General features: G+C 57.8%; 4 protein-coding genes across 4 annotated transcripts; 2 read left to right on the top strand and 2 right to left on the bottom strand.

The window, feature by feature from the left end:
* Positions 1–3,344: 3,344 nt before the first annotated feature.
* On the bottom strand, positions 3,345–15,985 carry GABPB2 (GA binding protein transcription factor subunit beta 2). Its single transcript, XM_061359581.1, has 10 exons — positions 15,947–15,985; positions 14,910–14,972; positions 13,870–14,009; positions 12,568–12,735; positions 11,762–11,956; positions 10,984–11,134; positions 8,009–8,119; positions 6,378–6,563; positions 4,861–5,000; positions 3,345–3,632 (listed from the first exon to the last, which is right to left on the bottom strand). The coding sequence occupies exons 3-10, from the start codon at positions 13,981–13,983 to the stop codon at positions 3,345–3,347; spliced, it is 1,353 nt and encodes a 450-aa protein (XP_061215565.1). The 5' UTR covers positions 13,984–14,009; positions 14,910–14,972; positions 15,947–15,985.
* A 2,329-nt stretch (positions 15,986–18,314) lies between these two features.
* Positions 18,315–20,572, bottom strand: MLLT11 (MLLT11 transcription factor 7 cofactor). Its single transcript, XM_061359662.1, has 2 exons — positions 20,429–20,572; positions 18,315–18,911 (listed from the first exon to the last, which is right to left on the bottom strand). The coding sequence occupies exon 2, from the start codon at positions 18,909–18,911 to the stop codon at positions 18,642–18,644; it is 270 nt and encodes an 89-aa protein (XP_061215646.1). The 5' UTR covers positions 20,429–20,572; the 3' UTR covers positions 18,315–18,641.
* Positions 20,573–22,220: 1,648 nt separating this feature from the next.
* On the top strand, positions 22,221–22,649 carry LOC133215512 (basic proline-rich protein-like). Its single transcript, XM_061359580.1, has one exon. The coding sequence runs from the start codon at positions 22,221–22,223 to the stop codon at positions 22,647–22,649; it is 429 nt and encodes a 142-aa protein (XP_061215564.1).
* Positions 22,650–24,142: 1,493 nt separating this feature from the next.
* Positions 24,143–25,264, top strand: CDC42SE1 (CDC42 small effector 1). Its single transcript, XM_061359661.1, has 3 exons — positions 24,143–24,256; positions 24,344–24,454; positions 25,193–25,264. Exons 1-3 carry the CDS (start codon positions 24,203–24,205, stop codon positions 25,262–25,264), a joined length of 237 nt encoding a protein of 78 aa, XP_061215645.1. The 5' UTR covers positions 24,143–24,202.
* The last annotated feature ends 2,530 nt before the right edge of the window (positions 25,265–27,794 follow it).

Genomic DNA, 27,794 nt, shown 5'->3' with positions numbered 1-27,794 from the left:
CCAGCACCGCGCCTGGCACGGGGGAACCGGGCTGATCAAGGCAGGATTAAAGGAATAATCGGATCTGGCACCCAATGGGCCCCGTGGGCACTGGGATGGGGGGAGCTGGGATGGGGAAGGCCCCAGGGACCTGCGCCACGCTCAGCTGAGCACCCAGGGTTTGTCACTGTCCTTTGTGGTCCTTCAGTGCCTGCTTCCACAACCTCCTCTGCTCATCCCCATCACAACACCCCGCTTCTCATTTAGGGGAATGGGAATGGTGTGGAGCTGGTGACTGTGAACAAGAGGGAAATGCTCAAGGGGAGACTTTCCAACACCTAAAGGGGCTGCAGGGAACCTGGAGAGGGGCTTGGGACAAGGGATGCAGGGACAGGGCAAGGGGAATGGCTTGAACCTGCCCGAGGGGAGACTGAGCTGAGCTCTTAGGCAGAAGCTCTTCCCTGTGAGGGTGCTGAGGCGCTGGCACAGGGTGCCCAGAGAAGCTGTGGCTGCCCCATCCCTGGCAGTGCTCAAGGCCAGGTTGGACACAGGGGCTTGGAGCATCCTGCTCCAGTGGAAGGGGTCCCTGCCCATGGCAGGGGTTTGGAGCCGGGGGAGCTGTAAGGTCTCTCCCAACCCCAAGCACTCTGTTTCCACACACGTCCAGTCAGACTCAAACTGGTGCAGTGAGCACCGCGCCACCTCCTCCACTGCAGAGCACGACTCCTGCATCACCCTCCCGGGACAGGCAGTGGGGTTCTCCCACCCGCAGAAGCATGCGAGCGCGCAGGGGATGCGATGCCAGGCCTGCAGCCCAGAGGAGCCTGGGCTGCCTGCGTGGGCAGAGGGCAGCAGCTGCCTTGGAGAGCCAAGGGAGGTTTTAGCCTTCAACCTCCTCAAGCCCTGTGCTCAGAGCGCCAGGATGGAGGAGGCGTGGGGCAGAAGAGCCCTGACACAGCAGAATGTGGCCTGTGCTCTATGGGAGGCTGTTTACCCGCTCAGTAACCATGCACCTCACCCCAAAACTGCTGGGCTTGGCTTAAAGAGCTCCAAACCCTTGCTGGGGAGGGGCAGAGGCCACAGCCACGTTTTAATGCTTTCAGTGCTGGGTGGAACAGATTCTCCTCCTCATTCAGAGCCCGTATGCGACTGGTACCAAACACGAACCAAATGTGGGGTTTCCCCCAGCAAGGAGAAGCAGCAAGAACACTGTCAGCTTTGTGCATCCCTCCCCATAACCCAAACCCCGTTCCTGGAAGTGCCACTGGGGTTTTCTCCTGGTGTTAGGTTGGGTTTTTCCCTCCTCCTCCTCTGAAGGGCACGGCTGGCTCAGCTCAAGGGACTTTCTGGCAGGTCTGGCCCCTTGCAGAAGGCTGGAAACCACTGAGAACTGCAGGGCAGTCAAAGGCACAGTGCAGTGCTCATGTGCATATCTCCATAGACTGCATACACAGTGCTTGCACACAGCTGCTGAGCTCTTCCTATTGATCAGCACTAAGCACAGACTTCAGGCAAAAGGGAAAAGCCAAAGCTCACAGTGTCCCTTTGCACCCAGAAACACTCCCAGGGTTGGAAGAATCTGCCTGGATTTCCTTTAATACCAACGTGAACCCTCCGAGGGTGATTTTCAGTTCAGAGAGACCCAAACTGGCACTGTTGTGGGGAACAAACACCCACTGCGTGTCTGAGGTGAGCAGGGACCTGGGGATGGGATCAGGAAGCAGGAACCCAAAGTATCTCCACACACTCATTCATGAAAAATAATTATTAAAGCCTTCTTCAAACCATCTTTTGGAAAAAAGATACAAAAGTCTTGCTTATAAATAGAGCTACACTGGTTATAAATAAAGCACTTGGATTCCCCAAACCCTCCAGTCTCACAAAGCCTTTAGGAGAGCAGGGTCGGGGAGCCTGAGGATGGCATGTTGTGAAGAGGGGATTCTGGCAGCTCCTGCCTTCCCTTCAGGCACAGACTGGTTCAGGATGAAAAGCAGTCTCCTCTTGGGCTAATTCCTTTAGAGCCTTCACAAACACATTGGTCCGTGCTACATCAGGATAGGGGCTGATCTACTGGCAAAGAAACATTAACAAAGGCAGCACCTGAACCAAGAGAAAACCACTCTCGGCCCAACACACTTGGAAATAACAGGGAAAAATGCAATGCAAGGACTGGGAAAACAAGGTATTACCTTGAATCCTGACAGTGGTTCCAAAACTGGAACAACCCCCCCCAAAAATCAACCCCCAAAGCAATAAATGAGGGGCCAGAAGAGCAAGGGGTTTATCTTGCACGAAGCCACTCCCAGAGCAGGCAGTGCCATGGCCGGGTGCTGCAGGCCCCTCTTCACCCTCAGATCCTTGCTGTGACTGACGGCCCGGTTTGAGTCATGGGATTCTTCCCAACCTTCATTGGTCTGAGGTGTTTTCCTTCACACCCATCAAGCTCCATGGGATTGCCCTGGGCCCTTCCGACCCGTTCCTGGCTTTTGAAGCCCACAATCCACAGGACTAAAGAGCTCCCTGCATTAAACAGGTCTGCAAAGAGCAAACAAGGCAGGAATCTTTGGGTAATAAGATCAGGTGCTCCTGAGAAAAGGCTTCAGTTCCCTTGAACACTGTAGTAACAAGTGAGGTATCTCCAGAGCCGGCTCCTCACCCGAGCTGCGTGCAGAGGATGCAGACATCATCCTCAGTGTCAAACAGAACATCTGACAAACACCCTACAGTGCAGGGGGCATTCTCCTGGTGATGCCTTCAGGCTGTGGAGGGGTCTGCAGATCTCTCCTGACAACAGAAAGAGGGGGAAGCACCGCATTCCCTGACAGCAGGAGCTGCTCTGGCTGACACATCCATCTTGCCCTCAAGGTTGTCTCCATCAGAAAGCTGAGATTCCTGGCTTTGGAAGAAAAAGGACACGGAATTCATTCCCTTTCTGGCTAAAAGGGGAGCTCCCTTCCACACCTCAAGGTTTTAAAAGCAACACCCTACGAGACCACTTCTGCTGAAGGTCCAGGTCTGGTCACTCGACTTCACAGAAGGGAGCAAGCGCCTTGGGTTACTCCAGAGCCTGTTTCCAGCACTCTGATTCCCAGGCAGCTGAGAGCTAACACCAGCAGCTTTGGCAGGGAGGTGTTTCCTTCCCCCTCCCCGACAATGCAGGTATTGACACCACAAAGTAAGCCATGGGTCACTCGCTGGTTAAAGTGTTCAAAAAGCTTCCAATTTCTCTCGGTGAAGCTTTGAAAGCACCTCTGGCACCGTGCTGAAGGCAGGGCTGTGGCAAGCGGCTGCAGAAGATCCTGACCCTGGTGATGGGGGGCTTGGCCAACAGCCCCCTCCATGATCTCCCTTTACAAAGGCCAGGGTTAGGAGGTTGCAGCTTCCACAGCACCATCACTCATCTGAGCTGTTCCCAGCACGGCCAACACGGATCCCTTGATGTCCTCTGAGGTCACCACCGGTGGCTCAGCCCCTGTGACCTGTCCGAGCACTGCCTGCCCGGCCGGGCTGGGCTCCTGCCTGCCCATGGCTGCCAGCCTCAGCCTGAACTCCTCGGCCTCCTGCTCCTTCTTCAGGAGCTGGCTGCGATATTCCTGAGCCTTCCGGTTCGCCTCCTGCAGCTGCTGCTGGAGCACTTCCCTTGCAACGCTGTCCTGCAGGAAACAGAGTTGAGAGAGCCCGTGATGGAGACCCAGCCTATGCCATGGAGGACATGGGGTGCGGGAGGTAGGAAAGCAGTTTAAGGACAGGGACCTGCTGGAGAGAGTCCAGCGCAGGGCAACTGAGATGATGAAGGGAGTGGAGCATCTCCCTTATGAGGAGAGACTGAGGGAGCTGGGTCTCTATAGTTTGGAGAAGAGGAGATTGAGGGGTGACCTTATTAGTGTATATAAATATATAAAGGGGGAGTGTCCCGAGGATGGAGCCAGGCTCTTCTCAGTGGCAAACAATGATAGGACAAGGGGCAATGGGTGCAAACTGGAACACAAGAGGTTCCACTTAAACTCCTTCTCAGTGAGGTGACAGAACACTGGACCAGGCTGCCCAGGGAGGTTGTGGGGTCTCCTTCTCTGGAGACATTCAAAACCCGCCTGGACACGTTCCTGTGTAACCTTATCTGGGTGTTCCTGCTCCGGCAGGGGGATTGGACTGGATGAGCTTTTGAGGTCCCTTCCAATCTCTAACATACTGGGATACTGGGATACTGTGTGAAAGCAAACTGCTCCAAGGCAGCGCTAGGAGCAGGCTTGGGTCGAGCTCCAGTCAACTGGCTTGCCCATCACAGAGACAACTGGGACGTGGGAAGGCACAAACTGGTTGCTCGTTGTCAGCACAGTGTGGGGGGGGTGGGCTGGGAAGTCACCCACGATGAATTTCAAAGGTTGGAAGGGGGGGCAACCAAGATGTACAAAAATAAAGAGCTATTAGGGCTGAAAAGTTGAGAGGCAATTGTGGAAAATGTTCTTCCTCCCAACAGAGCGATGGGAGAGTCATTCCTGGTGCTCTGTGAAGAGCTGAGGCCTGGTTTATACCCAGTCCATGGGCAGGGCTTCTACAGGAAACCCTAAATGATCTCAGGAAATGAGCACAATTCATCCAACAAACAGGCACAGCTTCAGCACAGGCAAAGGGGTGACAGTGCCTCAGCTGGCTCCTTGCCTCCTACCCGTGCTGGGCTGAGATTCGCTGCTCTCGACCACCTGCGTGTCCATTGCTAGCACAGGCCTGTGTGCAGGCAGAGCAGGGAACCTCTGGGCAGAGCTTGCTCCAGAGCTGAGGATACAGCTCCTGTCTATTCTGGGATGGCTCTGGCAGAGCAGGAGCCCAGCACTGAACACACAGGAGACAACAGCAATCCAAGTCAGGAGCAGGACCGTCTACCTTGCCTTCTCCTGAGTCACAGGCGCTTTGTTCCACTTTCTGCTTCTTGGCCACCGGCTGCTCCTCCTCTTCTGCACAGCCTCTGCCTTCCAGAGCAGCCTCTTGCTCTTCTGCAACCTGACCCGCAGGTACAGCTAACACTGCAGAATCAAAAGGGGACAAGTTACCCAGTGCGAGACAGGCGCTTCCCTGCAGCCAGTGCATTGGCATGGGTCTGGGGAGAGAAAGGGGAGAGCTGTGGACCAGGAAAGCCAAAGGCTGCCTGGACAGGAGAGAAACTGCACTGGGTTTCCAGTTTCCTTCATTCAGGCCTCTGAAATACCCAAGTAAGTCACTGCAATGGGGCTGACAGAATCCATAGGCAAATGTTTGCATCTTAAAAGATACATGAGGTACAAACGATCACTCTGATGCCTCAGCAATGCACTTAACAGCTGAGACAGGCTCAGCAAGAGGAACAGAAAGCTCTCCTTAAAAATTCCCTGCACACAGTGCCATGGCTAAGCTCTGAATCCGCTTTAAGGGCACGCAAGAGGCACAAACACTCTGCATTTTCAACCTGCAAACACTGGGGGGTCACTTTAGGAAGCCAACAGCAAGAATTCATCCAACTAAGGAGGAGAAAGGCCCCACGCGAGCAGCGCTGAACAGTTCTCCCTTTTTCTCCCTTAGCCCAAGCATGGGTTACAAGCCAGGAATTCCTTCGTGGATTTGGCAAGTGATTCTGAATAATCAGCAGCTTTAGGAAACTGCTCTTCACTTGTGAAGTCCATAAACAGAACTGCTGTAGCCCATCTGGCACTGCAGCACTGGATGCCCCTTCCAGGAGGGCTGCGCTGCTCCCTCATCCTCTTTTGGTGCATCAGTGTTAATCCAAATCATTGAGGATCCCTAGGACGTGCTAAAAGGATTGTCAGTAGTAAAGGCTGAGGAATTCCATCCCTTGAGGAAACAAAAATTCACTGCATGAGCACCCGGGGCTCTACTAAACACTACTGACATGGGCCTTGTCAAACAGAGAGATTATATTGCTCTGTGACAGCGTTACGGGGGGAAAGGTGCATTGAAGTTGATATCAAGGGTCTAATATGAAGTTCTACAAGAACAATGGAGTGATAGCTAAAGGCAACAGGTTGCTCTCTCATCTGCAGAATGATTTACTCCCATACTGGGAAGCCTGCCATAAGATACAGGAATTGTCCTTGGCCGGCTGCTGAAGACTGCACTTGTCCTCCTGCAGCATTCCATGGAAGCTGTTTGGGTTTGATGCAAGGACTGGAATATTAAAGCCTGGCAGTGTGGACCAAGCTACAGAGAGGTCTCACACAAGCTCTGCTGCCAGTGTCAGTCACACTGACGTTACCAACCCCTCCTGGAGCCCCGCAGTGTGGCACAGACCTGTTACACCACAGTGCTGACAAGCTGCATCCCACCGGGGCTCCCCAGGGCTCACAGGCAGCAGCATCCCCCCTTCTAAAGGGACTCCTCAGTGCTGGCTCCCCAGCTCAGCTCCTTACCTTGCTGCCCGTGCTGCATGCTCAGGATGAGGGGCTGGCTGAGCCCGCTGCTGGGGAGGGCTGTCTGCAGGCTCTCCAGGGAAATGCTGTCTGACACAATGGCGATGAAGCGCTGCCCTCCGCTGCCAACCACTTCTTGTAGGGCAGGATCAACGGCATTTCCTTCCCCTGGCTCCTCTGTCTTACCTTGAGGAATTAATGAGGAAAAGAGTCAGGGTTTCCTTCTCTCTTCCTTGAATACAAACTCAAGCCTGGCGGAAAAGCTCAGGCTTGCAGCTTGAGGCTTGTGGGACGCCTGCTTATGGAAAACAACCCGGACACACAGCAAAGCTTAGAGGGGAAAGGAAACCTGCTCCACCTTAGGCAAAGCAAGTGCCCTAGGGCAAAACCAGTGCGTTGTGGTGTAACACAAGGAGCACTAGCACAGCAGCACGGTAGCTCAATCAGGCAGCCTGCAGCTGGAGGCAGCTGTTGAGCAGATCTGGCTCTGGGGAGCTTCCTTCCGTGACCCTTCCCTCAGCTCTGATGAAGACAAACCAGAGGCAGAAACTGCCCCAAGAGCCCCGTGCGCACCAGCAGGGCCACAGCAGCCCTGGGGAGGGTGCTGAGCTCGGCTGGGTGGCTGCAGAGGGGTTCAGCTTCCTGGCACCTTCCTGTGTGACTCCTGACAGGAGGAACCAGGCCTGCAGAGCCGGGGCTGCATCCTGCTCTCAGGGTGAGCTGCAAGCGCAGGAAATGGGACCCAAGCGGGATGCAGACGCCCTGAGAGAGGAAACCACTCAAGCACCCCAGGCCAAGGAGCAGTGGTGGGGCAGCAGCAGCTTAAAGGGAAACTGCCCCTCTCTAGGGTCTAGGAAAGACTTTGAGGAAGTGAAGGTTAAGGTTAAAGCATTACATAGACATTAACCTGGAGTTAAAGGTCAAACATTACAAACATTAAAGACCATAAAACACCCCCACCCAAACCTTTTCCTAAGAAAAAGTTACCAGAACCTCAGGATACTCCAACCATTTGCTGGCAACCACCAGTTTATGAGATTGAGGCAGAAACCATTGCAGCCCATTCCTCCTAAATCACTATTTATCCACATTTACACATTCCAGTAAACCCGTGTTGTTTTGTGGTGCTTTCTTGTTGTTGTTTTTAATATCTGTAACTGATAAAACCTGCCAAGAGCAACGTGCTGCGACACCAGGGTCACACATGGCAGCTAGTAAAAATGAAGTTACTCCTATTAGGGTGCTGAGGCACTGGAATGGGTGTCCAGGGAGGCTGTGAATGCTCCATCCCTGGCGGTGTTCAAGGCCAGGTTGGACGAGGCCTTGGGTAATATGGTTTAGAGTGAGGTGTCCCTGCCCATGGAGATGGGGTTGGAACTCAATGATCTTAAGGTCCTTTCCAACCCTGACTATTCTATGGTTCTATTGGTAACAGCTGCTGGGGTTTTAATCACATCCTAACTGGGATGAAACAACCAAAGCAAGCCCCAAATTCACTCCCTGCTTCACGAATATTTACCATCCTCTCTTCCTCACCCTGAAAACAAGGCAAGAATCACTTCCATGTCTTCACTTTCCTCCCAGGACGCTGCCTGCACAAACCCAAATGGGACCGACGTGCTTTCCCCTACCTGTGCCGCTGTCCGAGCTGCAGAGCGGAGCGGACGCCTCAGCGAGGGCTGCGAGCGTGGCCAGCACTGAGGTTGAGTTGGCAAAGGGCAGCGTGGAGCCGTGGCAATCACCTGCGTGGGAACCGGCATGGTGAGGACCTGCCAGAGCTCACGGGGAATGAGGCAGACTGCAGCCCTTCGGGGTCTAGAGAGCAGGGCACCGGCTCTGAAGCATCTCCTAGGGCCCAGTGCTCAATGGGAAAGGGGATGCTGCAGATGGCTTTTCATGAGGTGCCTCTCCTACTGCTGACTGCAACAAGGGCTTGGCTATTCCTATGGAACAGCCTGGACTCACTCTGGGTACTTCACATCAGTTGCTATGCATGTAAGGAATTCTCTTCCTGGAGAAGAGAAGCTGCATGGAGACCTCCCAGCAGCCTTCCAGTATCTGAAGGGGGCCTATAGGGATGCTGGGGAGGGACTCTTCATTAGGGACTGTAGTGATAGGACAAGGGGTAATGGGTTCAAACTGAAACAGGGGAAGTTTAGATTGGATCTAAGGAGGAAATTCTTTCCTGTGAGGGTGCTGAGGCACTGGAATGGGTGCCCAGGGAGGTTGTGAATGCTCCATCCCTGGCAGTGTTCAAGGCCAGGTTGGACGAGGCCTTGGGTAATATGGTTTAGAGCGAGGTGTCCCTGCCCATGGCAGGGGTTGGAACTGGATGATCTCAAGGTCCTTTCCAACCCACACTATTCTATGATTCTATGACTCTGTGTTGCACTGCAAACCCCAAAGGATATCTTAAACTCATTGGGTATCATGAATAGATCACAGCACCCATGTTCCTCCTCAGCTGGGAAAGCCTCCACTGCCTCTTCAGCAGCACTCTGTGGGCCACAGTCGGTTACAGAGCAGTTTGGTCAGGCACAGGAACCGCCTGCACATACGGCTGGGTTTCAATGCACTGAGCATGCAGGTACTTTCTTCCTCCCCTCTCAGAGTCACTAAGGGAAAGACCAGGGTTCCTGCACCGGGGTGTTGATGTGAATGAGATAAACAAGCCCTCTCGGTTCCAAAAAACAATGTTTCTTCCTCCAATTGACCATAGTAATTCCTATTCAAAGGCAGACTTGGGAAGAATGGAACAGGAAATGAACTAAACGGGCGCAAACTCAGTGCATCCAACCCACAATTCCTCTTCAAACTAAACAAAACAGAGATCCTGTACCTGGCTGCCAGCGTAGATGAAGAGATTATAAGCACACAAAGGGAAGTTCATACAAAGTTCCCCTGCCTTAACCCTTGCGACCTATTGCTTCTCTTTCTCACCAGCTCCTGGCTTTACCAGGGCTATCAAGGGACTTGTTTTCCACGAATGACCCTTTCAGCAGGCTGCAGGCACAGGCCTAGTGAGTGTCTGCAGCAGCTTGGAACCACATTCCTCCAGAGCAGCTGAAGACACCTCCTAGAGCAGGAGACACTGCCTGTTTTCAAGCTGCCTGCCTGTTGCCAGTGCTGGAGGTGTTGTGGGGGGGGAACCCCAGGGTATTTCAGTCCAGTCACATGTGGACAGTAAGTCTTGGGTACTGAGAGAGGTGATTACACTGCAGGATGGACAAGGAGAAGTGAGAGCTGGGGATTTGCAAGGCCAGCTCCAAGAGCTCACCTGCAGCACTGCTCACTGTGGCTGGATTCAAGGGACTCAGAGCCAGCACCCAGCTCAGCCCGGTGACACCAAAGCACAGAGCAGACAAGATCGATCTCCACATCAAAGGGATAGGGGAAATAGAAAAGAACAGAATTATTCCAGCTAAAGCGCTGCATTTGCACCAGGAGAAGCTCTCAAGAGGCTGTGATTGTGTTTAAGATGAAATCAGCAGGGCCTCTGACTCCTGCCTGGCCCCCAGGCACAGCCTGACCCATCTGCAGATGCAGTGATGCTGATCAAGGCAAGAGCATCATCTGGGGTGCAGAACTCCAAGTTTAATGTGCCTTTGGGTTTGTGGAATACCTTTATAGCACTAACTAAAGATGCTGTGCACCAGTCACACCGCATTTCCTTCACAGGTGCTAGAGGAACACTTGGGGTTCATTTTCCCCTTCTGCATTAGGGTTTGTCAGTGCTCCAAAGCTGCAAGCAGCCCTGAAAGCTTTGGGAGGAGGTCTGGGTGTTGCTGATGCCTCTGTGGCCAGGCAGAGAGGTCTGGGTGGGACTGCACAACACCAGGATCCAGGATGTTAAAAGCACTCTCCAGCTACCAAGCAAACATTCACGCATGTGAACAGTCTCCCTAACCAAAGTACTCACATGCAGAAGTGTCTGCAGGATGAGGCCAAATAACTCCACAAAACTTGTATTTAGCAGCCTCCTTGAGACTGAAAACAATTTCCCCAAATACAGAAAAATCACTGGAAGAGTTGTGATGAAAACTGGAAAATTACACAAAAAGAACGCAGCACTCAGCCTTTGGAGTGTTTTTCCCCACCAAAATAAGGCTCACAGAACAATGAGGAGCCTAAATCTTTCCATCTAACACATGGGATAGAAGAAATGGGGAGTAATGGCCATATCCAACAGACCTGCTTGTTGTGCAGTTTCCTTACTCAACATTTATATACAGCAGAACATTCCTGTAGGCAGTAAACACCAAACGGTCCCCAATGGCCCCGCAGTGCCCAACGTTTGGCACAGGCAATAATCCTCATTTTCCCTCTGTTGCAATCAGCCAAATCCAACTTCTCCAGCTCTGTCGCTTGTAACAGAGCTGGGGCAGACCCAGAGCTGAGCTCCGCCGCTCACACTGGCACCACCTTCAGTAACAGCAGCTACAAATCGGCTTTGGTGCCTCCAGGGCAAACCCACTGGAGGCAGGGAGCGGGAGCTGGGGGTGTTCGGCCACTTTTCCTCTGCTAAGTGACCATCTGCCCTCTACTGGTGAGCAGCCGGAGGAGCCCTTCTCAAGGCTCTCCCCCCGCAGGCCCCATAGAACCTTACCTGAGGTGGTTTTGGCACTTGCGGAAGAGACGAGCCCAGTGAGATCAAGAACCTCCCCTGGTGTAAGCAGGAGCGGTGAGGTGAGGGTCACAGTGCTGCCGATGGGGTTCGGTCTCTCTGGGTGAGTGTTTCCCTGGCTCTGCATCGCTTCCTAGGACAGAGAGGGCTCAGTACACACTGCTCATGCTTCCTCTGCTGTTCAGCATCACTGAAACACTTTAGAGGCAGGTAATTTCTCTCTGCAGCGTGTCGGGGGCACCAGTGCAAAAGCTGTGACAAAACTCACCCTAAACTTGGCAACTTACACTGCAAGCACACAAGTGTCTGAAGGGGGCTATAGGGATGCTGGGGATGGACTCTTCATTAGGGACTGCAGTGACCCGACAAGGGGTGATGGGTTCAAACTGAAACAGGGGAAGTTTAGATTGGATCTAAGGAGGAAATTCTTTCCTGTGAGGGTGGTGAGGCACTGGAATGGGTGCCCAGGGAGGTTGTGAATGCTCCATCCCTGGCAGTGTTCAAGGCCAGGTTGGACAGAGCCTTGGGTGCCCTGGGTTAGTGGGAGGGAGGTTGGAAGTGGATGATCTCTAGGTCGTTTCCAATCCAAACTATTCTATGATTCTAAAAGATGCATGGAAACAAAACCCTATCACCCACTGACTCCTAGAGGCACGCAGTACTTGATGACAAACGATCCCATCAAACACAATAGGATCACTCTATCACAGATACAGCCGTGGGTCAGAGAATCACCACCAAGGCTCCCTCCTGGACCTACCTGTAGCATCACCAGCGTCTCTGGATTGTTCTTGTCCAGAGCAATATCGAAAGGTGATTTATCAAACTTGCTGAAAGCGTGGACGTCAGCTCCGTGCCTCAGCAGCAGCTCCACGATGTCGCGGTGGTCGTGCTCTGTCGCCCAGTGCAAAGCAGTCATTTTCAGCATGTCTTTGGCGTTCACATCAGCCCCATTCTGCAAGAAACCAGCATTACTTGTCAGCGTGCTGCCTCCTCTTCATGCCTCAACGGCAGTGTGTTTAAACAGGGACACCAGCACTGACAGGGACCTGCTGGAGAGAGTCCAGCGCAGGGCAACTGAGATGATGAAGGGAGTGGAGCATCTCCCTTATGAGGAGAGACTGAGGGAGCTGGGTCTCTATAGTTTGGAGAAGAGGAGACTGAGGGGTGACCTTATTAGTGTATATAAATATATAAAGGGGGAGTGTCCCGAGGATGGAGCCAGGCTCTTCTCAGTGGCAAACAATGAAAGGACAAGGGGCAATGGGTACAAACTGGAACACAAGAGGTTCCACTTAAACCTGAGAAGAAACTTCTTCTCAGTGAGGTGACAGAACACTGGACCAGGCTGCCCAGGGAGGTTGTGGGGTCTCCTTCTCTGGAGACATTCAAAACCCGCCTGGACACGTTCCTGTGTAACCTTATCTGGGTGTTCCTGCTCTGCAGGGGGATTGGACTGGATGAGCTTTTGAGGTCCCTTCCAATCTCTAACATACCGTGATACTGTGTGAACCCCAAAGGTGATTTAGCCCAGCCTTGAAGTCAGACCTGGCTTCCCACACTCACCTTAATGAGCAGCTCCACGATGTGAGTGTGCCCATCGGCCGCAGCCATGTGCAGCGGCGTCCGGTCCACTTTTGTTCGGGCATCTCTGCTCACACCGGCTCGAAGGAGGACTTCTGCTGTGGAGTAGTGGCCGTGCTGGGCAGCGAGGTGCAGAGGGGACGTCCCGAGCTGCGTGTGAATCCAGAGGCGGTTATCGCTGCACCACAGCAACAGGGCATGGGCAGGAATCAAAATGATAAAGGCACCCGAAGAAACGACCTGGACCTTTATTCCTTCCACTTCTAAATAGGGGGGTGCACATCCCATAATTTTCCTGACAAACATTAAGCTTTGGAGGAATTGCACCAAACTGCACCATAGAATCATAGAATAGTGTGGGTTGGAAAGGACCTTGAGATCATCCAGTTCCAACCCCCTGCCATGGGCAGGGACACCTTGCTCTAAACCATATTACCCCAGGCCTCATCCAACCTGGCCTTGAACACTGCCAGGGATGGAGCATTCACAACCTCCCTGGGCACCCATTCCAGTGCCTCAGCACCCTCACAGGAAAGAATTTCCTCCTTAGATCCAATCTAAACTTCCCCTGTTTCACCATCCCTTTATCCCTGAGCCTCTATCCCAAACCACAGCAGAACAGCTCTGCCATTTCCATGCTGTGAGATCATTTCCCCCCTGGTGAGAAAAGGGCAGTGTTACAAGGATCATAGAACCATGGAATGGGTTGGGTTGGAAGGGACCTTGAGATCATCCAGTTCCAACCCCCTGCCATAGGCAGGGACACCTTGCACTAAACCAGGGCACCCAAGGCTCTGTCCAACCTGGCCTTGAACACCGCCAGGGATGGAGCATTCACAACTTCCTGCTCTGCTCCCTCTTGGCCTGGTTAATGCCTTCATCTCATAAGGCATGGACAGAGCAGTAGGTTAGGAAATCAGAAGGATTAGAGATGGACAATGGGTACCGATGGCTTCTTCACTATGGGCTTGTCCCCTGTTCATCCAACTATTATTCTTATTTTCATTAGACCTCGTAACTCCTTTCCAACCCAGGATGGGCTGGTTTGGTTTGGGGGTTTTATGGAAACAAAACAAACCCCACAAACCAAAGAGGAGTTTGTGGGCCGAGAGTTTAAACACTGAAATAAAGCATTTTAAAGGAACTTCTTATTCCTGAGAGGTTTCTCAGTTCCTCTCATTTGACTCATCATTTATCAGCTGTTGGGAATGCGTTCCTTAAAGCATCAACCCCACACACCAACCCTGTCCTGCCCAGGACCCAGCACGCAGCACAGTGACAGACCCAGTCGGTGGTGAAGGGAGCACCGCTCGCCATCAGCTTCCTCACTTCGTCATCTTCCCCTCTGCGAGCTGCCTCCAGCAGCCTCTTCCCCAGGTCCACCAAGGACATCTTCATGCATGGGAACAAGCGGTCGCTGCAAGCTGCTTCAAAGCAGGAAAAGGGGACACAGACAAAAGCAGTGAGGCACAGACATGGACTTGAGAAGTGCTCCACAACCACGGCCCATCCGGACACGACACCGTCCCACCCAGAACCAGGCCCAGAACTATCAATAAACAGGTATAAATATAGAACCATGGAATGGGTTGGGGTGGAAAGGACCTCGAGATCATCCAGTTCCAACCCCCTGCTACGGGCAGGGACACCTCACACTAAACCAGGGCACCCAAGGCTCCATTCAACCTGGCCTTGAACACTGCCAGGGATGGAGCATTCACAGCTTCCCTGGGCACCCATTCCAGTGCCTCAGCACCCTCACAGGAAAGAATTTCCTCCTTAGATCCAATCTAAACTTCCCCTGTTTCAGTTTTAACCCATTACCCCTTGTCCTGTCACTGCAGTCCCTAATGAAGAGTCCCTCCCCAGCATCCCTATAGGCCCCCTTCAGACACTGGAAGCTGCTCTGAGGTCTCCACGCAGCTTCTCTTCTCCAGGCTGAACAGCCCCAACTTTCTCAGCCTGGCTCCATACAGGAGCTGCTCCAGCCCCTGAGCATCCTCGTGGCCTCCTGGACTTGTTCCAACAGCTCCATGGCCTTTTTACATTGAGGACACCAGAACTGCACACAGTGCTCCAGGTGAGGTCTCACCAGAGCGGAGCAGAGGGGCAGGATCACCTCCTTAATGTTAATTAATATTTATAAAATAAATAATTATACTTTTAATATCAACATATTAATATTTAAGTAAATAATGATCTTATAAATAAGCATACATTATAAATAACAATTCACATATGAATATCCATCCTGTTGCTCAGTTCTGTGCCCTCCCAGGGCCAGGCACCAGGAGCCCGCAGAGCTCTGCAAGCACTCCCCTTACCTCGACAGCACCTTGCATGGACACAGAGCCTTGCCCATGGGGATCCCGTTCCAGGAGCAGGACCTGTGAGAGCCAGCACACATCTCCATGAGGTTTAAAGCAGTTCAAGGCTCCCCCTCTGACCCCAGCACTCAACCACGCACGGGGGAGCTACCCCTTGGCAAGGATAACGCAGACCTCGGGGACTGCAGGGATGTGCTCAAGGCCGTACAAGGAGCAGGACCCGCAGCAGTGCCTGTGCATTGCACGCTCCATAGAACACGCTCCATAGAACACGCTCCATAGAGCACAAGCACGGGGACGGGAACCGCACCAGTTCCCGCTGACGGGGTTCTGCTGCTGCCTGCCGGGCCGCTCAAACTGACTTGGAAGCCTCGCCATGGGCAGCAGACGGAGGGGCCCGGTGCCGAGCGGCGTTAACAGCGGCCCAGCAGCACCGAGCCCTGCGGCTCCTTTCTTTCCCCTTCGATCCCCGTTCTCCGAACCGGCTCCGTTTCTCCTCTGTTTCCTCCGGGGGATCCATCCCAGCCCCTCCTCGGCCACCAACAGCGCAAGCCCCGCTCAGCGCCATCCGGATGCAGCACCCAGGGCCCGGGGGCGTTCGGGGAAGGCCGGAGCGGGCTCACGGACACAAACCCGGGCCCGCTCCCCAAGCCTGGGGCCCTTTGGTGCTTGGGCCCCGCATTCCTGCGCTCGGGGCCGCATTTCAGGCCTGGTTTCAGCCACCCCCTGCATCCCCCCCCGCTGCCCCTCACCTCACAGCCCCGGTGCCTTCTGTGGGGCGGCCGCTGCCAACCCGGACCCCGCTTCCCGGACCAGGACCCCCCTGCTCCCACACGGGACCCCCAAAACACCCTCCCCGCGGTGGGGGGGGGAGCACAGCCCGTTCCCACCGCCTCCAAACGCGCTCGGGCGCTGCTCCCTCACACGACCCCCCCTCCTCTGCCCCTCAGGACCGACCCCTTAAAGGCCCCCCCCAAACCCGTTCCCATGGGGGGGGGGGTCTCCCTTCACCCCCCCCCTCCGGTCTCACTCACTCAGCGGCTCGGGCCCCCCCCAGCGCACGCGGCTGTTCGCGGCGCGCGGCACCGCCCCCTCCTCTCCCCGCCCCTCCCCTCCGCGGCTGTTCCCGCCCCTCCCGCCGCGGCCACACAAAATGGCCGATGGGGAGGCAAAGTGGCAGCGGAAGGATACCTCACCGATAATAAAAGAGTCCGCCGCCGGCAGCGGGGATGGGGGCGGATTGTGCCTTCCCTCGCTGGTACAGAGGGTACGGGGAAGGGTTAGGGAAGTTCTCCTTTGTTCCAGCACCCTCCCAGCCAGGGAGGAGGGCGGCGAGCAGCGGCGGGGCCCTAAAAGAGGAGTATTTTCTATAGCGGAAGGAGCACAGGAAGAGGGCTGCGTTCTAGTGAATCAAGGCGCGGAGTGATGCGACCCTGCAGTTAGTTCCGGCAGAGGCGTTTAGGCGCCAAGTACAAAAGGGCGGCGGAGCCGCGTTGTGGTGCGGTTGTTTCGTGCCTCGGTGAGCGTTTAGGTACGTCTGTATACATACATACATGTATATGTATTTATATATATAAAGTCGTTCGTGGGTCTCCATCTCCTGTGAGTGCCCTCCTGCCCGGCACTGGGCTCCATTCAGGGTGCGGGGCCCTCGCTCCCTGTGGCAGGCCGCCCCCCGAGGCCCTGGCAGTGCCTGTTCTGAGCCAGGGGGAAGCTCTCGGGGCTCTTCCTTCCCTGGGGGTCACCTGGGGCCGTTTGACGGGGTTTGGGAAAGGTGAAGTTCAAGTAATGCCCTTAATGCTCTTGGAATAATGGTCGGGGTAGGAGGCTCCTTAAGGGGAGAGCTCAGAGCAGTTCCAGTGCCTGAAGGGGCTACAGGAAACCTGGACAAGGGCCTGGGGAATGGCTTTAACCTGCCCGAGGGGAGGTGGAGATGGGATCTGAGGCAGAAGCTCTTCCCTGGGAGGGTGCTGAGGAACTGGAATGGGTTGAAGGGAGATTTGGATGCTCCAGTGCTCAAGGCCAGGTTGGAGCATCCCGCTCTAATGGGAGCTGTCCCTGCCTGTGGCTTTAGGTGAGCTTTAAGCTCCCTTCAACCTAAAGCATCCTATGGAAATAATCACTTAGCTTATTTCCCCACTGAAGTCCTTTACAGCATTTGCAAAGATCCGGGTGCATCCGTTCTTAACTCGCCCTAAAAGGATTTAAAACAATTTAATAGCAAATTATGGAAATAACCAGGTTCCGGCCTCCAGGGGCTCTTTTTAAAGCATCCACGGGAGCGTGTACGGTTTGAAGTACTTTAATTCAAGCTTCATAATAAATACTGTGGGGTTTCCCAGCTGGGAACACAGAAATCACAGCTCTGCATAGGAGGGTTTCCATTTGTCACCTCTGGCTTCACACGGTTCACAGTCAGGCTGCTGGCTCCCTTCTGGAGGTTACAGGAGACCTCATGGCAAAGGGCAGGGTTTCCCAATGTATTCCTCCTTTTTGGGGCACCTTTTGGGTGCTGCCTCAGCTTCCCCCCCCCCCGCAACCCTTAGGACAGCTTGAAATGCCCCACATCACCCCATTAAACCCCCCTCCCAAAAGGAAACCACCATCAGGAAGCAAATCAGTGGTGTTCACTCTCCCATTTGGGGGGAATAAAGCCCACAACCGTTTAAAAGCAAGACATGATCCAGGGATGGGGACTGTGTTCCTGGTTTTGGCATGATGCTCGGGAAGAGGCTTCAGCCAGAAACCTCTCCATGGAGAATGCAGCATTTCTGTTGTAGGGGCTGGGATAATTGGCTGTGGAACCAGAGGTGTTTTCATTCTGGGGTAAGAGCAGACTGAATTCTCCTTATCTTTCAGCCCAGCCCTTGCTTCCCGCCCGGCTCCCAGGAGGTACCTGGAGCACTTGAGATAAAGCACAGGGCGGGGAGAAAAAAGGGAGAAAAGGGAAATTTTGGGCAGCAACACCCAGCTCTTCCCCCCCCAAGCCAGGTTGGAGCATTTCTGTGTGTATTTATCCTCCTGGGTGTCATTTCTCCTGCTTGGGCTCAAGCCACAGGCCCAAAGAGATGCTTTCTCTCAAGGCAGAGGTTTGTGCGCACGTCCTAGACACATCCCTGCCTCTTCCACCTCGCATTCCCAAGGGTTTGGTTAAGCAGGGAAGTGGCTTCTGGAGAAACTGGGCTAGGGGGGCACAGAGGGAGAGGAGCAGGAGCAACGCTTCCTGCAAGACGAAGCCTGTTCCCACCCGGTCTGCGCTATTCCCTTGGCACAAATGGGTTTCTTATAAAAGCACACCAGAAATCAGCTCAACCGCTTGTCCCCGAGCACAGGGACTCCCATGGTCACACAGCCACAGGGTGCAGGGGGGTGGCAGAACGCCCCCAGCACCTCCCACACCCGTGCATGTGGGGCAATGGGGTGGCTGTTTCTGTCCCCTCCCCTTGTATTTGCCCCCTGTCCCGTTACCCCCTGCTCGCACTGCTGTGGTGTTACCAGCGGTAGCGCAAGGAGGGAGGACAAGAGGGAGAAGGGTTGAAGCTTTGTGGGGAGCTCATTTCTGTCAGGGCCAGGGTGAACCATTTCCTTAACGTTAATTGACGATGTCAGACGCTGCCTGGCGACAACACAAAAACCCCAGCCTCCAAACCGACACCAAAACCGAATCCTGACATAGCCTAGCAGAGAGGGAGAGGGCAGGGGGGGTGAGGAGGGGCAGAAAGGAAGGCTTCAAATTAGGTCGAAATCTAAAGAGCTAATGCTGGCGATAGGAGCTCTCCAGAAGTTAAAGCTGTTGAACTGCAGCAGACCGTCCTCTTCTTGGCAGATGTCCTGGCGGGCCTCATCCTGCTCACCGACGAGCTTGCCCAGCCCTCCCTTGGGTTTGTAGAGGGCCACGTCACTGAGCCCCAGGCCCTCCAGCTCCGCCACGTCCAGCTGTGGGATCGGCATCCTCCAGTAGATGAAGGAATCGTACTGGCTGCTGATGGTGTCCAGCATCTTCGGGCTTGAAGGTGAAGGGGGCAAGGGGAGAGGAGGAGAAAAGCTCTACCAAAGCAGCCAGAACTCTCAAGTGTTGCCCATAGTGACCAAATCCCACGGGATACCCCCGTAGAAAAATCAGTGGGGCAGGAGAGTGTGGGGTTTAGGTTGGGTCTGAATGCAGAGCTGAGCTCTGCCACTGGTCTTATCCACGGCCTTTTCCTAAGCTGTAATTTGGAGGGGTGTGCAATGGGACCTGTGCCTCTGTGCCTCAAGTTTCCCCATCCGCACAAAGGGGAGTGTAGGAAGGAAGGCCAGGATGGGCTAGCCCCTTCCCAATCCCATCTCCTGACACCCATCCCAGGCACCTTGATTCCTGTGTGGTGGCATTAGCAGGGAGCAGAGCTGGGCTGTCCCCTACACCCTTCTCTGCTGCGGATGATGAAACCCAGGCTCCAGAGGAGCCCTTTTCCCACCAAACAGTGCAGAAGGGTCTTGCACCCCGTGGGTCGAGCAGCAGGTGGGGTCCCTGTGCATCCCCACAGAGCCTGTGCCCCACCCCTCCCTGGGTGGCATCGCATTGCCCCGAGGGACCACGACCGAACCCTCTAGAAGGGGCTGGAAGAAGCATCTCGGTGTTGCCATCGCACCCACCCACCCATGGGTACCACCCTGCCCCTGTGCCGCAGAGCCCCCTCTGCATCCCCACCCCAACCCACCGGGAGCGGGGGGAGAGCAGCAGGGGATGTGGTTCCACATCTCCCCCAGCACGGCTGGAGCTGAGTCACTGCTGCGCTGCCTCCCTTCTCCCTGGCAGCGCTGTCGTTCATCGCTTGGCAGCGAGCAACCGGTTGAAACAAGATCCCCCTCTTTGCCCACTGATTCCCCCGGTTTGAGCCCTGCGGATGGGAATGCTCCGGGATGATCCAGCCGTGCCTTGAATCACGCCCTCCCTCGCTCGCTCCCTGCCCTTGCGATGAGGGGGACCCAGCTGCTAAATTTAAGATCACCCATGTAACTCAGAGGCTGGGAAAGGCTCCTCCATCACCTCCCCCCCCCCGGGGAAACTGAGCCACAGAGCTTTGAGGCAGCCTCCTCCCCGGGGATACATCCCTGGGGATACATCCCTGGGTACACATCCCTGGGTACCTTCCTGCATAACAGCAGCCCATTATTTAGCAGGGAGGGGTATGTTGTGGACAATGGATTTTAAAGCTTCAAAGAGGGGGGAAAAGGGAGTTTAGCAACAAGAAATATCCAGAAAAGGCAATGGATGGCGCGGGGAACCCAAACCCTCCTGTCTTGTGTGTCATCCCCAGGGAAGAGCCTTTCCCCTGGGATCACTGTGGTCCATTCCTCTCGTGGGGGCAAAACCACCTTTATCCACTTAATCCCCTCTGGCTGTGCTTATGCCTCCACCCAAAATAGATAAAGCAAATAAAACCCTGGGGTGCCAATGCCCCCTCTATACAAATCTCTTCCCCCAAAAAGCGTCCTCTTCCTTTTCATCCCCCTCCGCCTGCATCCCACCTTACCTGCCGAGGATGGATGGATGATGGAGGGGGCTCACTGCTGGACCAGCTCTTTGTGCCGGGGAGCTGCAGGCGTCACCGCGTCCCTTTTGTCTGCTGCGTGTCTGGGTCTGCAATGCAGCCCCTCGGTGAATTCCGCTCCGTCGGAGGGGGGGCAGACGCTGGGAAGATGAGTCAGCGGCTCCCCCCCCCCCGCGGCAGGGAGGGGCCGTGGATGCGCAGGAAGGGATCCCGTGTGCTGGAGCCCTGGAGGTGGGGATGCATTGAACCTGCTGCAGATGGGGATGTCCCGCTCCAGCTCAGGGTCTGGGGGTAATGGGCGCGTTTCAGCCTCCAAGGAGCTGGCAAATGTTTCTTTTGGCCGTCAATGTGAAGAAATGGGGTGCTGCGGCACCCCCAGACCTTCATTCATGGGCTGAATGAGGGTGCTTTGTGGGTCAAGTGCAAGGAGGTTTGGTGTAAACCCCACGGATAAGGGGGGCTTGGGGGCTGTTTTGTCAGCATTGCTCAGTCTGGAGGTGTTTGGTTCTGATGCTGCGCGTCAAAAATAGCTTGGCTTTGTGTCTGGAGCTCGGAGCAGCAGGGAGACACCCAAAGCTGGAATCGCTTCCAGGGCTGGGATTAGGGCTGCTTTGAACCAAGGGGTGCAGCCTGCTCCCCCCCTGCTACCGTGTGCTTGGCTTCCAGTTGGGTTATTTCTGCCTCCTCCTCCTCATCATCCTCTCCCCACCAGTGCTGTGGCCAAGAGGATCTCGTGTCCTCTGCTCCTAAATAGCAGCCCAATAGACCTTAAATAGGTCTTAGCTTGGCCCCGCCAGCAGCCGGCATGGGGAAAATGCAGACCGGGGCCTGATGGAGGATGCTTGAGCCAGGGCTTGAGCTCTGTTTCCAGGGCTCCCTGAGGCCATGGGGTGCAGCTTGGCTGGGCACCTCCATAGGGAGCTGGATGTGACTCCTCCTTGGCCTTGGGTTGTCTCCTCCTGGTGTGTGACAACCCAGACCTGTGACATCCCTGCCCTTGTGCCAAGCCCCATGCGGGAGGATGCGGGATGTGGAGATGTGGGGTCCCTCTGCTCTACAGGGCCTGAATCATTTTGCTGCAGTGGCTTTGGCACTGGGGGCTCTCTGGGGGCTGCCCAGGCCCAGCACACACATTGCTGGGGGGGGTTGTAGGGGACACAGTGACCTCTGGCAGCACAACAACTAAAAGGGTTCCCTCAGCTGAAGTGGGGTCTCAGACACTCGGGGTATGAACAGGCAGGGGACAGAGATGGGGCTGAATGGGGACAGAGATGGGGCTGAATGGGGACAGAGATGGGGCTGAGTGGGGACAGGGATGGGGCTGAGTGGGGACAGGGACGGGGCTGAGTGGGGACAGGGATGGGGCTGAATGGGGACAGGGCCTGGGCTGAGTGGGGACAGGGATGGGGCTGAGTGGGGACAGGGATGGGGCTGAGTGGGGACAGGGATGGGGCTGAGTGGGGACAGAGATGGGGCTGAGTGGGGACAGGGATGGGGCTGAGTGGGGACAGGGATGGGGCTGAGTGGGGACAGGGATGGGGCTGAGTGGGGACAGAGATGGGGCTGAGTGGGGACAGGCATGGGGCTGAGTGGGGACAGGGATGGGGCTGAGTGGGGACAGGGATGGGGCCTTGTTCGCTCACCCAGGGTTTCCCTGCCTGGGGCCCGCGGGAGGGGATGCTCCGGAGGTCCCCATGGGGGTCTCTGGTGGCCGGAGCTGCGGTGCCTCCGCAGCACCCCCGTGCTCGGCACTGCCCCACGCTGGGAGCAGTCGATGCTGCCGGGCGCCGGCCGTGGGGTGCGGGGGGGTCCCCATTTTGGGTGCTTCGGTCCCTCCAGGCCTGAAGCACCCGAGGGCAAACCTGAGCTCTGCACGGGACCCCCGGTCCTGGGGGGCTCCCAGGGCCCCGGCACCGCTGAGCCCCCGCTGGGGACTCCCAGCCCAAGCCCCAACGGGGTCCCCAGCACCGCTGCACCCGGGACCCCCCCACCCTGGGGGTGCCTTTGGGACCCGGGGGACCCCCGGCCTCGCCGGCCCCTCCCGCCGGGCCGCGGTCCCTGCAATGCCGCCTGCGTCCAGGGTGGGAGCTGTGCTCCGGGCCGGGCCGGGCCGAGCCGGGCGGCGGGGGAGCGCCGCGTCCCGCACCGAGAGCCCCGCACCGGGACCGCACCGGGACCCCTCACCCAGCGCCGGGGCAGGTAACGGAGCCGCCACGGGGATCGGGACCGGGACCGGGGCCTCCCGAGGGGGGCGACCCCGCGGAAGGGCCTCCGAAAGCGCCGCGAGGGAAGGCACCGGGGCGGTACCGGGCCGGGCCGGGCCCCCTTGAAGCCCAGCGGCGGAACCGGGGCCCTGCCGCGACCCCCGGGCCTGCCCGGACACCCCCGGCCTGCCCGCACCGCCGCTTCCGGGCTCGCAGGCCCCGCCGGGCCCCTCCGGCCCTGCCGCTTCCCCCCGGGCTCAGGGAGAGCCCCGAAACCTCCGCCCCTGCAGGCCCCGGTGCTGGGCGCGGGGAGCGGGCGCTGCTGCCCCCGTTGGCCGCCCCCACGCCGGGGGTCCCGGGGCCTCCTCCCGCCGGGTCCCCGGTGCCCGGAGCGGCCCTCGCCCAACGGGGAAGTGGTTTTGTGCGCGCCGGGCCCTGAGCGCCCTGGGCCGGGCTGCGCTGAGGCCGGGCCCGGCTGAGGGCAGGGGTGGGCGAACGGGGCCCCTGATGGAGGGGGGGAGCTGGGCTCGGGGGGGGCACTGGGTGCCGTGTGGGGGGGGTCGTGGTGCCTTGAACCCCTCGGGGTTTCCATGGGTGCGAGGCTGAGCCCGGTCCTGAGGCCTTCCCGCCCCATTGAACCCGGCAGCGAGCGGGGGCCTGGCCCTGGCGGCCTCATTCCCTGAGGGAATGGGGCTGGGAAGCAAAGGAGCCCCCCTCTCGCTGTGCCCATCGGTGGCCATGGCTGGGTTGAGCCCTGCTTCACCCCCCCGCCGGGTCACAGCCGGCCCGTGCTCAGTGGTGCTGAGCCGGGGGCCACCCCCGGTCCCGGCCTTGGCGAGGCTCTGAATGGGGCCAGCGCTGGGGTGATGCAATCCTGCGGGCCCAGAGCACCCAGCGGGTGCTGAGCGCCCTGTCCCGGGGGGCTGCCCCCCCCCCAGCACCCAGTGCCTGTAGGGAGGGCTGGGTGGCAGCCATGGACTTCGGACCCATCCGGTGCCGGTGCCGGTGTTGGTGCCGGTGTTGGCCGCAGAGGAAGGCGCCGTTTCCTGTTTGCCGGCACCGGGAGCTGCCAAGCGGGGCCGTGCCTCGGTTCCCCCCAGCGCCATCGCGGTGCCTGCACTGGGGCTGTGCTCTCTCGGGGGCTCCCATTTTGGGGTGAGCCCCCCCCCATGTCCACACCCCCTTTGTCTGCCCCAAGCGGGGCCATGGGCGCAGACCCCCGTGGGTCCCCCCCATCCTGGTTCGGAGCCGGAGCGGAAGAGCTCAGCTCCGTCCCCGTTTCGGGAAGGCCGGGATATTTATAGGAGCAGGGAGCTGGGATGTGCCAGGGCCGCCTGTGTCCGCCCCCCAGCATCCCTCATCCGCAGCCGGATCCTGCCCTGGCCCCAGCCCCTCCGGTGATGCCCAGGCCCCACCGCGGGCTCTGTCCCATCCATGGGCGCTGGTGCTCAGCTCTGCCGGCATCCCCGCTGCCTTCCCCCCCTGCAGCCGCCCGCACCGGGTCCATGGAGTGAGGCCGGGCCGGGCTCCCTGCACCGCGGCAGCTGCCACCATGAGCGACTTCTGGCACAAGCTGGGCTGCTGCGTCCTGGAGAAGCCACAGCCGGTGAGTGCCTGCAATGGGGTGCCCATGGGGGGGCCTGGTGGCCTTGGGGTGCCGGGGGGGGGGCTCACGGCCTTCGTCTGCTTGCAGAAGAAGAGGAGGAGGCGAATCGAGCGCTCCATGATCGGGGAGCCCATGAACTTCGTGCACCTGACGCACATCGGCTCCGGAGACATGGCTGCGGGGGAAGGCCTGCCCATGGTACCCTACCCACGGGCAGCAATGGGGCGCTGGGGCCCGTGGTTGGGTGCAGGGTGGTGCTGTTGGGGTGTTGGGGTCTCTTCAGCCCCATCCCTTCACCCCCCCCCCTTCATCCCCATCCCTTCATCACCCTTCCTTTCACCCCCCATCCCTTCACCCCCCCCATCCCCCTTCCTTCACCCCCCTTCATCCCCCTCCCTTCACCCCCATCCCTTCACCCCCCTCTTCATCCCCATCCCTTCATTCCCCTTCCCTTCACCCCCCATCCCTTCACCCCCCTCCTTTCACCCCCATCCCTTCACCCCCCATCCCTTTACCCCCCTCCTTTCACCCCCATCCCTTCACCCCCCTCTTCATCCCCATCCCTTCATCCCCCTTCCCTTCACCCCCCATCCCTTCACCCCCATCTCCTCACCCCCCTCCCTTCACCCCCATCCCTTCACCCCCATCTCCTCACCCCCATCCCTTCACCCCCCTCCCTTTCCCCCTCCCTCCCTCCACCCCCTACCTCCTTACCCCCTCCCCTCCACCCCCTCCCTCTCCCCCCTCCCTTCACCCCTCTCCCTTCACCCCCATCCCTTCGCCCCCATCCCTTCACCCCCATCCCTTCACCCCCATCCCTTTCCCCCTCCTTTCCCTTCACCCCCCTCCTTCACCCTCCCCCCCATCCCTTCACCCCCATCTCCTCACCCCCCTCCCTTCACCCCCCTTTCTCCCCTCCTTCCTCCCCCCCCACAGACCGGTGCCGTGCAGGAGATGAGGTCCAAGGGTGGATGGGAGCGGCAGTGGAGCAGCTCCCGGGTCTTGTAGCAGTGAGTACCGGTGCTGGGGGCCCCGAGCACCCCGTGCCCCGCTCCCGGTGTTACCGCACCCGGGGGCGCCGCGGGGGCACTCCTGTGACCGCGCTTCTTGCACTGTGCAGATTCCTGGGGTTTTCAGCCCAAACCTCTCCTGCCTGGACCCCGACGAGAGCAGAGGCCGCCCTCGACTGCTTCACCCTGCTGGGATTCCTGCAGCGCAGCCCCCGGTGCCCCCGGGGCCGTGATGCAGGGGGGGAGCGGGCACGGCTCCCCCTGCCCCGTGCCCCAGCAGCGCCCCACGGGCAGGGATGTGCCAAACCCCGGGCTCCGGCCCCGCTGCCGATGGGGAACGGCGCAGGAGAGCGAAACTGATGCCTGTGGCTTGAGCCTCCGGTGCCTCCGGTGCCTCCGGTGCCTCCGGTGCCTCCGGGCAGCGTTTCCAGCACTGCCTCCTTTTTTAGGATAGAGACGTCTTTTGTAAGCCCCCCCCAGCCCCATGCGCGGGGCCAGGACTGCAGCGCTCTCCCCTGGGATCACCGCCAGCCCCGCACCGGCGCTGGCCGAGGCAGGACGGGGCCCGAGTTCGGGCTCCTGAGTTCGGGCCCGGGTGTACATAGTTCAAACAGCGCCGGGATCCCCCCTCCCGCAGGTGCCGCCGGGGTGGCCGAGGCGTTCCCCGCGCTCCGTGCCGCCCCGCCATGCTCCCGGCAGGAAGCGGGGCTCTTCCCAGTGCCGTGGGGCTCCGGTGCCGGTGGAACCAACCCATCCCTGCAATAAACCCCTTGTGCTGGCCCAGGAGCATCTGCAGCTGCCCCGGCTCCCTGCCCTCCCTGCGCTGCCAGGGTGGCACCGTGCTCCTGTCCATGCCCTGTATTCACCCATGGGTGCTGGTTCGGGCACACCGAGAGCCCCTGGTGCTGCTGCTTGTGCCTCTGTCGGTGCCTTCCCTTCTGCTCCCATCCCAGCTCGGCAGAGGGACGAGCATCCTTGGCTGGTACCGCGCACGCAGCGCCCATCATCCCCCCACTGAGACCCAGAGGGTTTGGGGTCACCATGGGTGCTGAGCCCTGCGTTACCCCCATGGAGGGGCCCTGCTGCCGGGCTCCCCTGCACCCTCATCCTTGCTCCCCTTCTGCCGGTCCCCAGGGGTGCAGCAGCTCCTCTGTGGGTGCTGGGGTAGCGCGGCACTGGGGGGTACATAGGGGCCTGTGCGTGCCCCCAGCCCTGGGCCTCTCTGTATCCCTATGGATCCACCCCGGTGATGGCAGAGGTGCCGCATCCTGACTGGTTTGGCTGCATCCGCCTGTGGGGCAGGAGCAGTTTCCTGATGGCTGGGTTTGGGGGTTCAGCCTCCCCGTGTCCGTGCTCCAAAAGGCTCCTATTGACAGGGAGGTTTGCACCGCAGGAGAAGGGGGATCCCCCTTGGGGTGAGCTGGGAGCAGCCTGCCCAGAGGAGCAAGGACCGTGCCCACATCGCTTCCATGGCTCGGTGATGGGAGGGATCCAGCTCTTGCACCCATTGCAGCTCCCTACCGGGGCCCTGCAGGACTGGGAGCAGGAGTTCGGTGCTTTGGGATCCGGGTTCTGGGGTGCACAGAGGGAGGGTTCGGTGCCCGAGAGCGGGCGGATCGCGGTGCTCACGGGAGCCCTGGTGCGGGGCTCGGCTCCACCTGGAGCGGGCTGGGGGATGCGTTCGTTCCTGCCCTGGTTCCTCTCGCGGTGCTCTGGCCCCTGCCTGTGGCTGGGAAGGGGATGGCCACGCTCGGCACCGAGGAGCGATGGGTTCGTAAAGCTGGAGCTTGGCGTTCCGTGGGGCAGGGATTCCTCCAGACTGCTCAGGGGGGAAGGGGAAGGGCAGCAGCCGACCCCGGAGGAGGAGGGAGCGGAGGTGCCTGTGACAGGGCAGCGGGACAGAAGACAGCGGTGCTCCTACAGGAGAGCCCTGAACACCACCCGAGGCACCGCTAACGCAGAGACCCTGGCTCATGGGACGTGTCCTTCCACAAGGAACATGCACCTTGCTATCCCCTATGCTATCCTATCCCATCCCATCCCATCCTATCCTATCCTATCCTATCCAAACCTATCCCATCCCATCCCATCCCATCCCATCCCATCCCATCCCATCCCATTCTATCAAAACCTATCCATCCTATCCCATCCTGTCCCATCCATCCTATCCTATCAAAACCTGTCCAATCCTATCCTATCCCATCCTATCCATTCCTATCCTATCTCATCCTATCCATTCCTGTCCCATCCCATCCTATCCCATCCCATCCAATCCTATCCATCCTATCCTATCCATTCCTATCCTATCCTATCCCATCCCATCCATCCGTCCTATCCATTCCTATCCTATCCTATCCCATCCCATCCCATCCATCCATCCTATCCATTCTTATCCTATCCCATCCCATCGCATCCCATCCTATCCATTTCTATCCCATCCCATCCTATCCCATCCCATCTCATTCTATCCATTCCTATCCATTCCTATCCTATCCAGTCCTACCCACCCTATCCCATTATATCCTACC

Source organism: Neopsephotus bourkii, unplaced genomic scaffold (genome assembly GCF_033783945.1).
Source record: "Neopsephotus bourkii isolate Nb327-2 ecotype Australia unplaced genomic scaffold, CSIRO-AGI_Nbou_v1 NB_989, whole genome shotgun sequence".
Taxonomy (NCBI): Eukaryota; Metazoa; Chordata; class Aves; order Psittaciformes; family Psittacidae; genus Neopsephotus; species Neopsephotus bourkii.
Note: the sequence above shows the minus strand (reverse complement) of the source record. Positions and strands in the feature narration are given on the sequence as shown.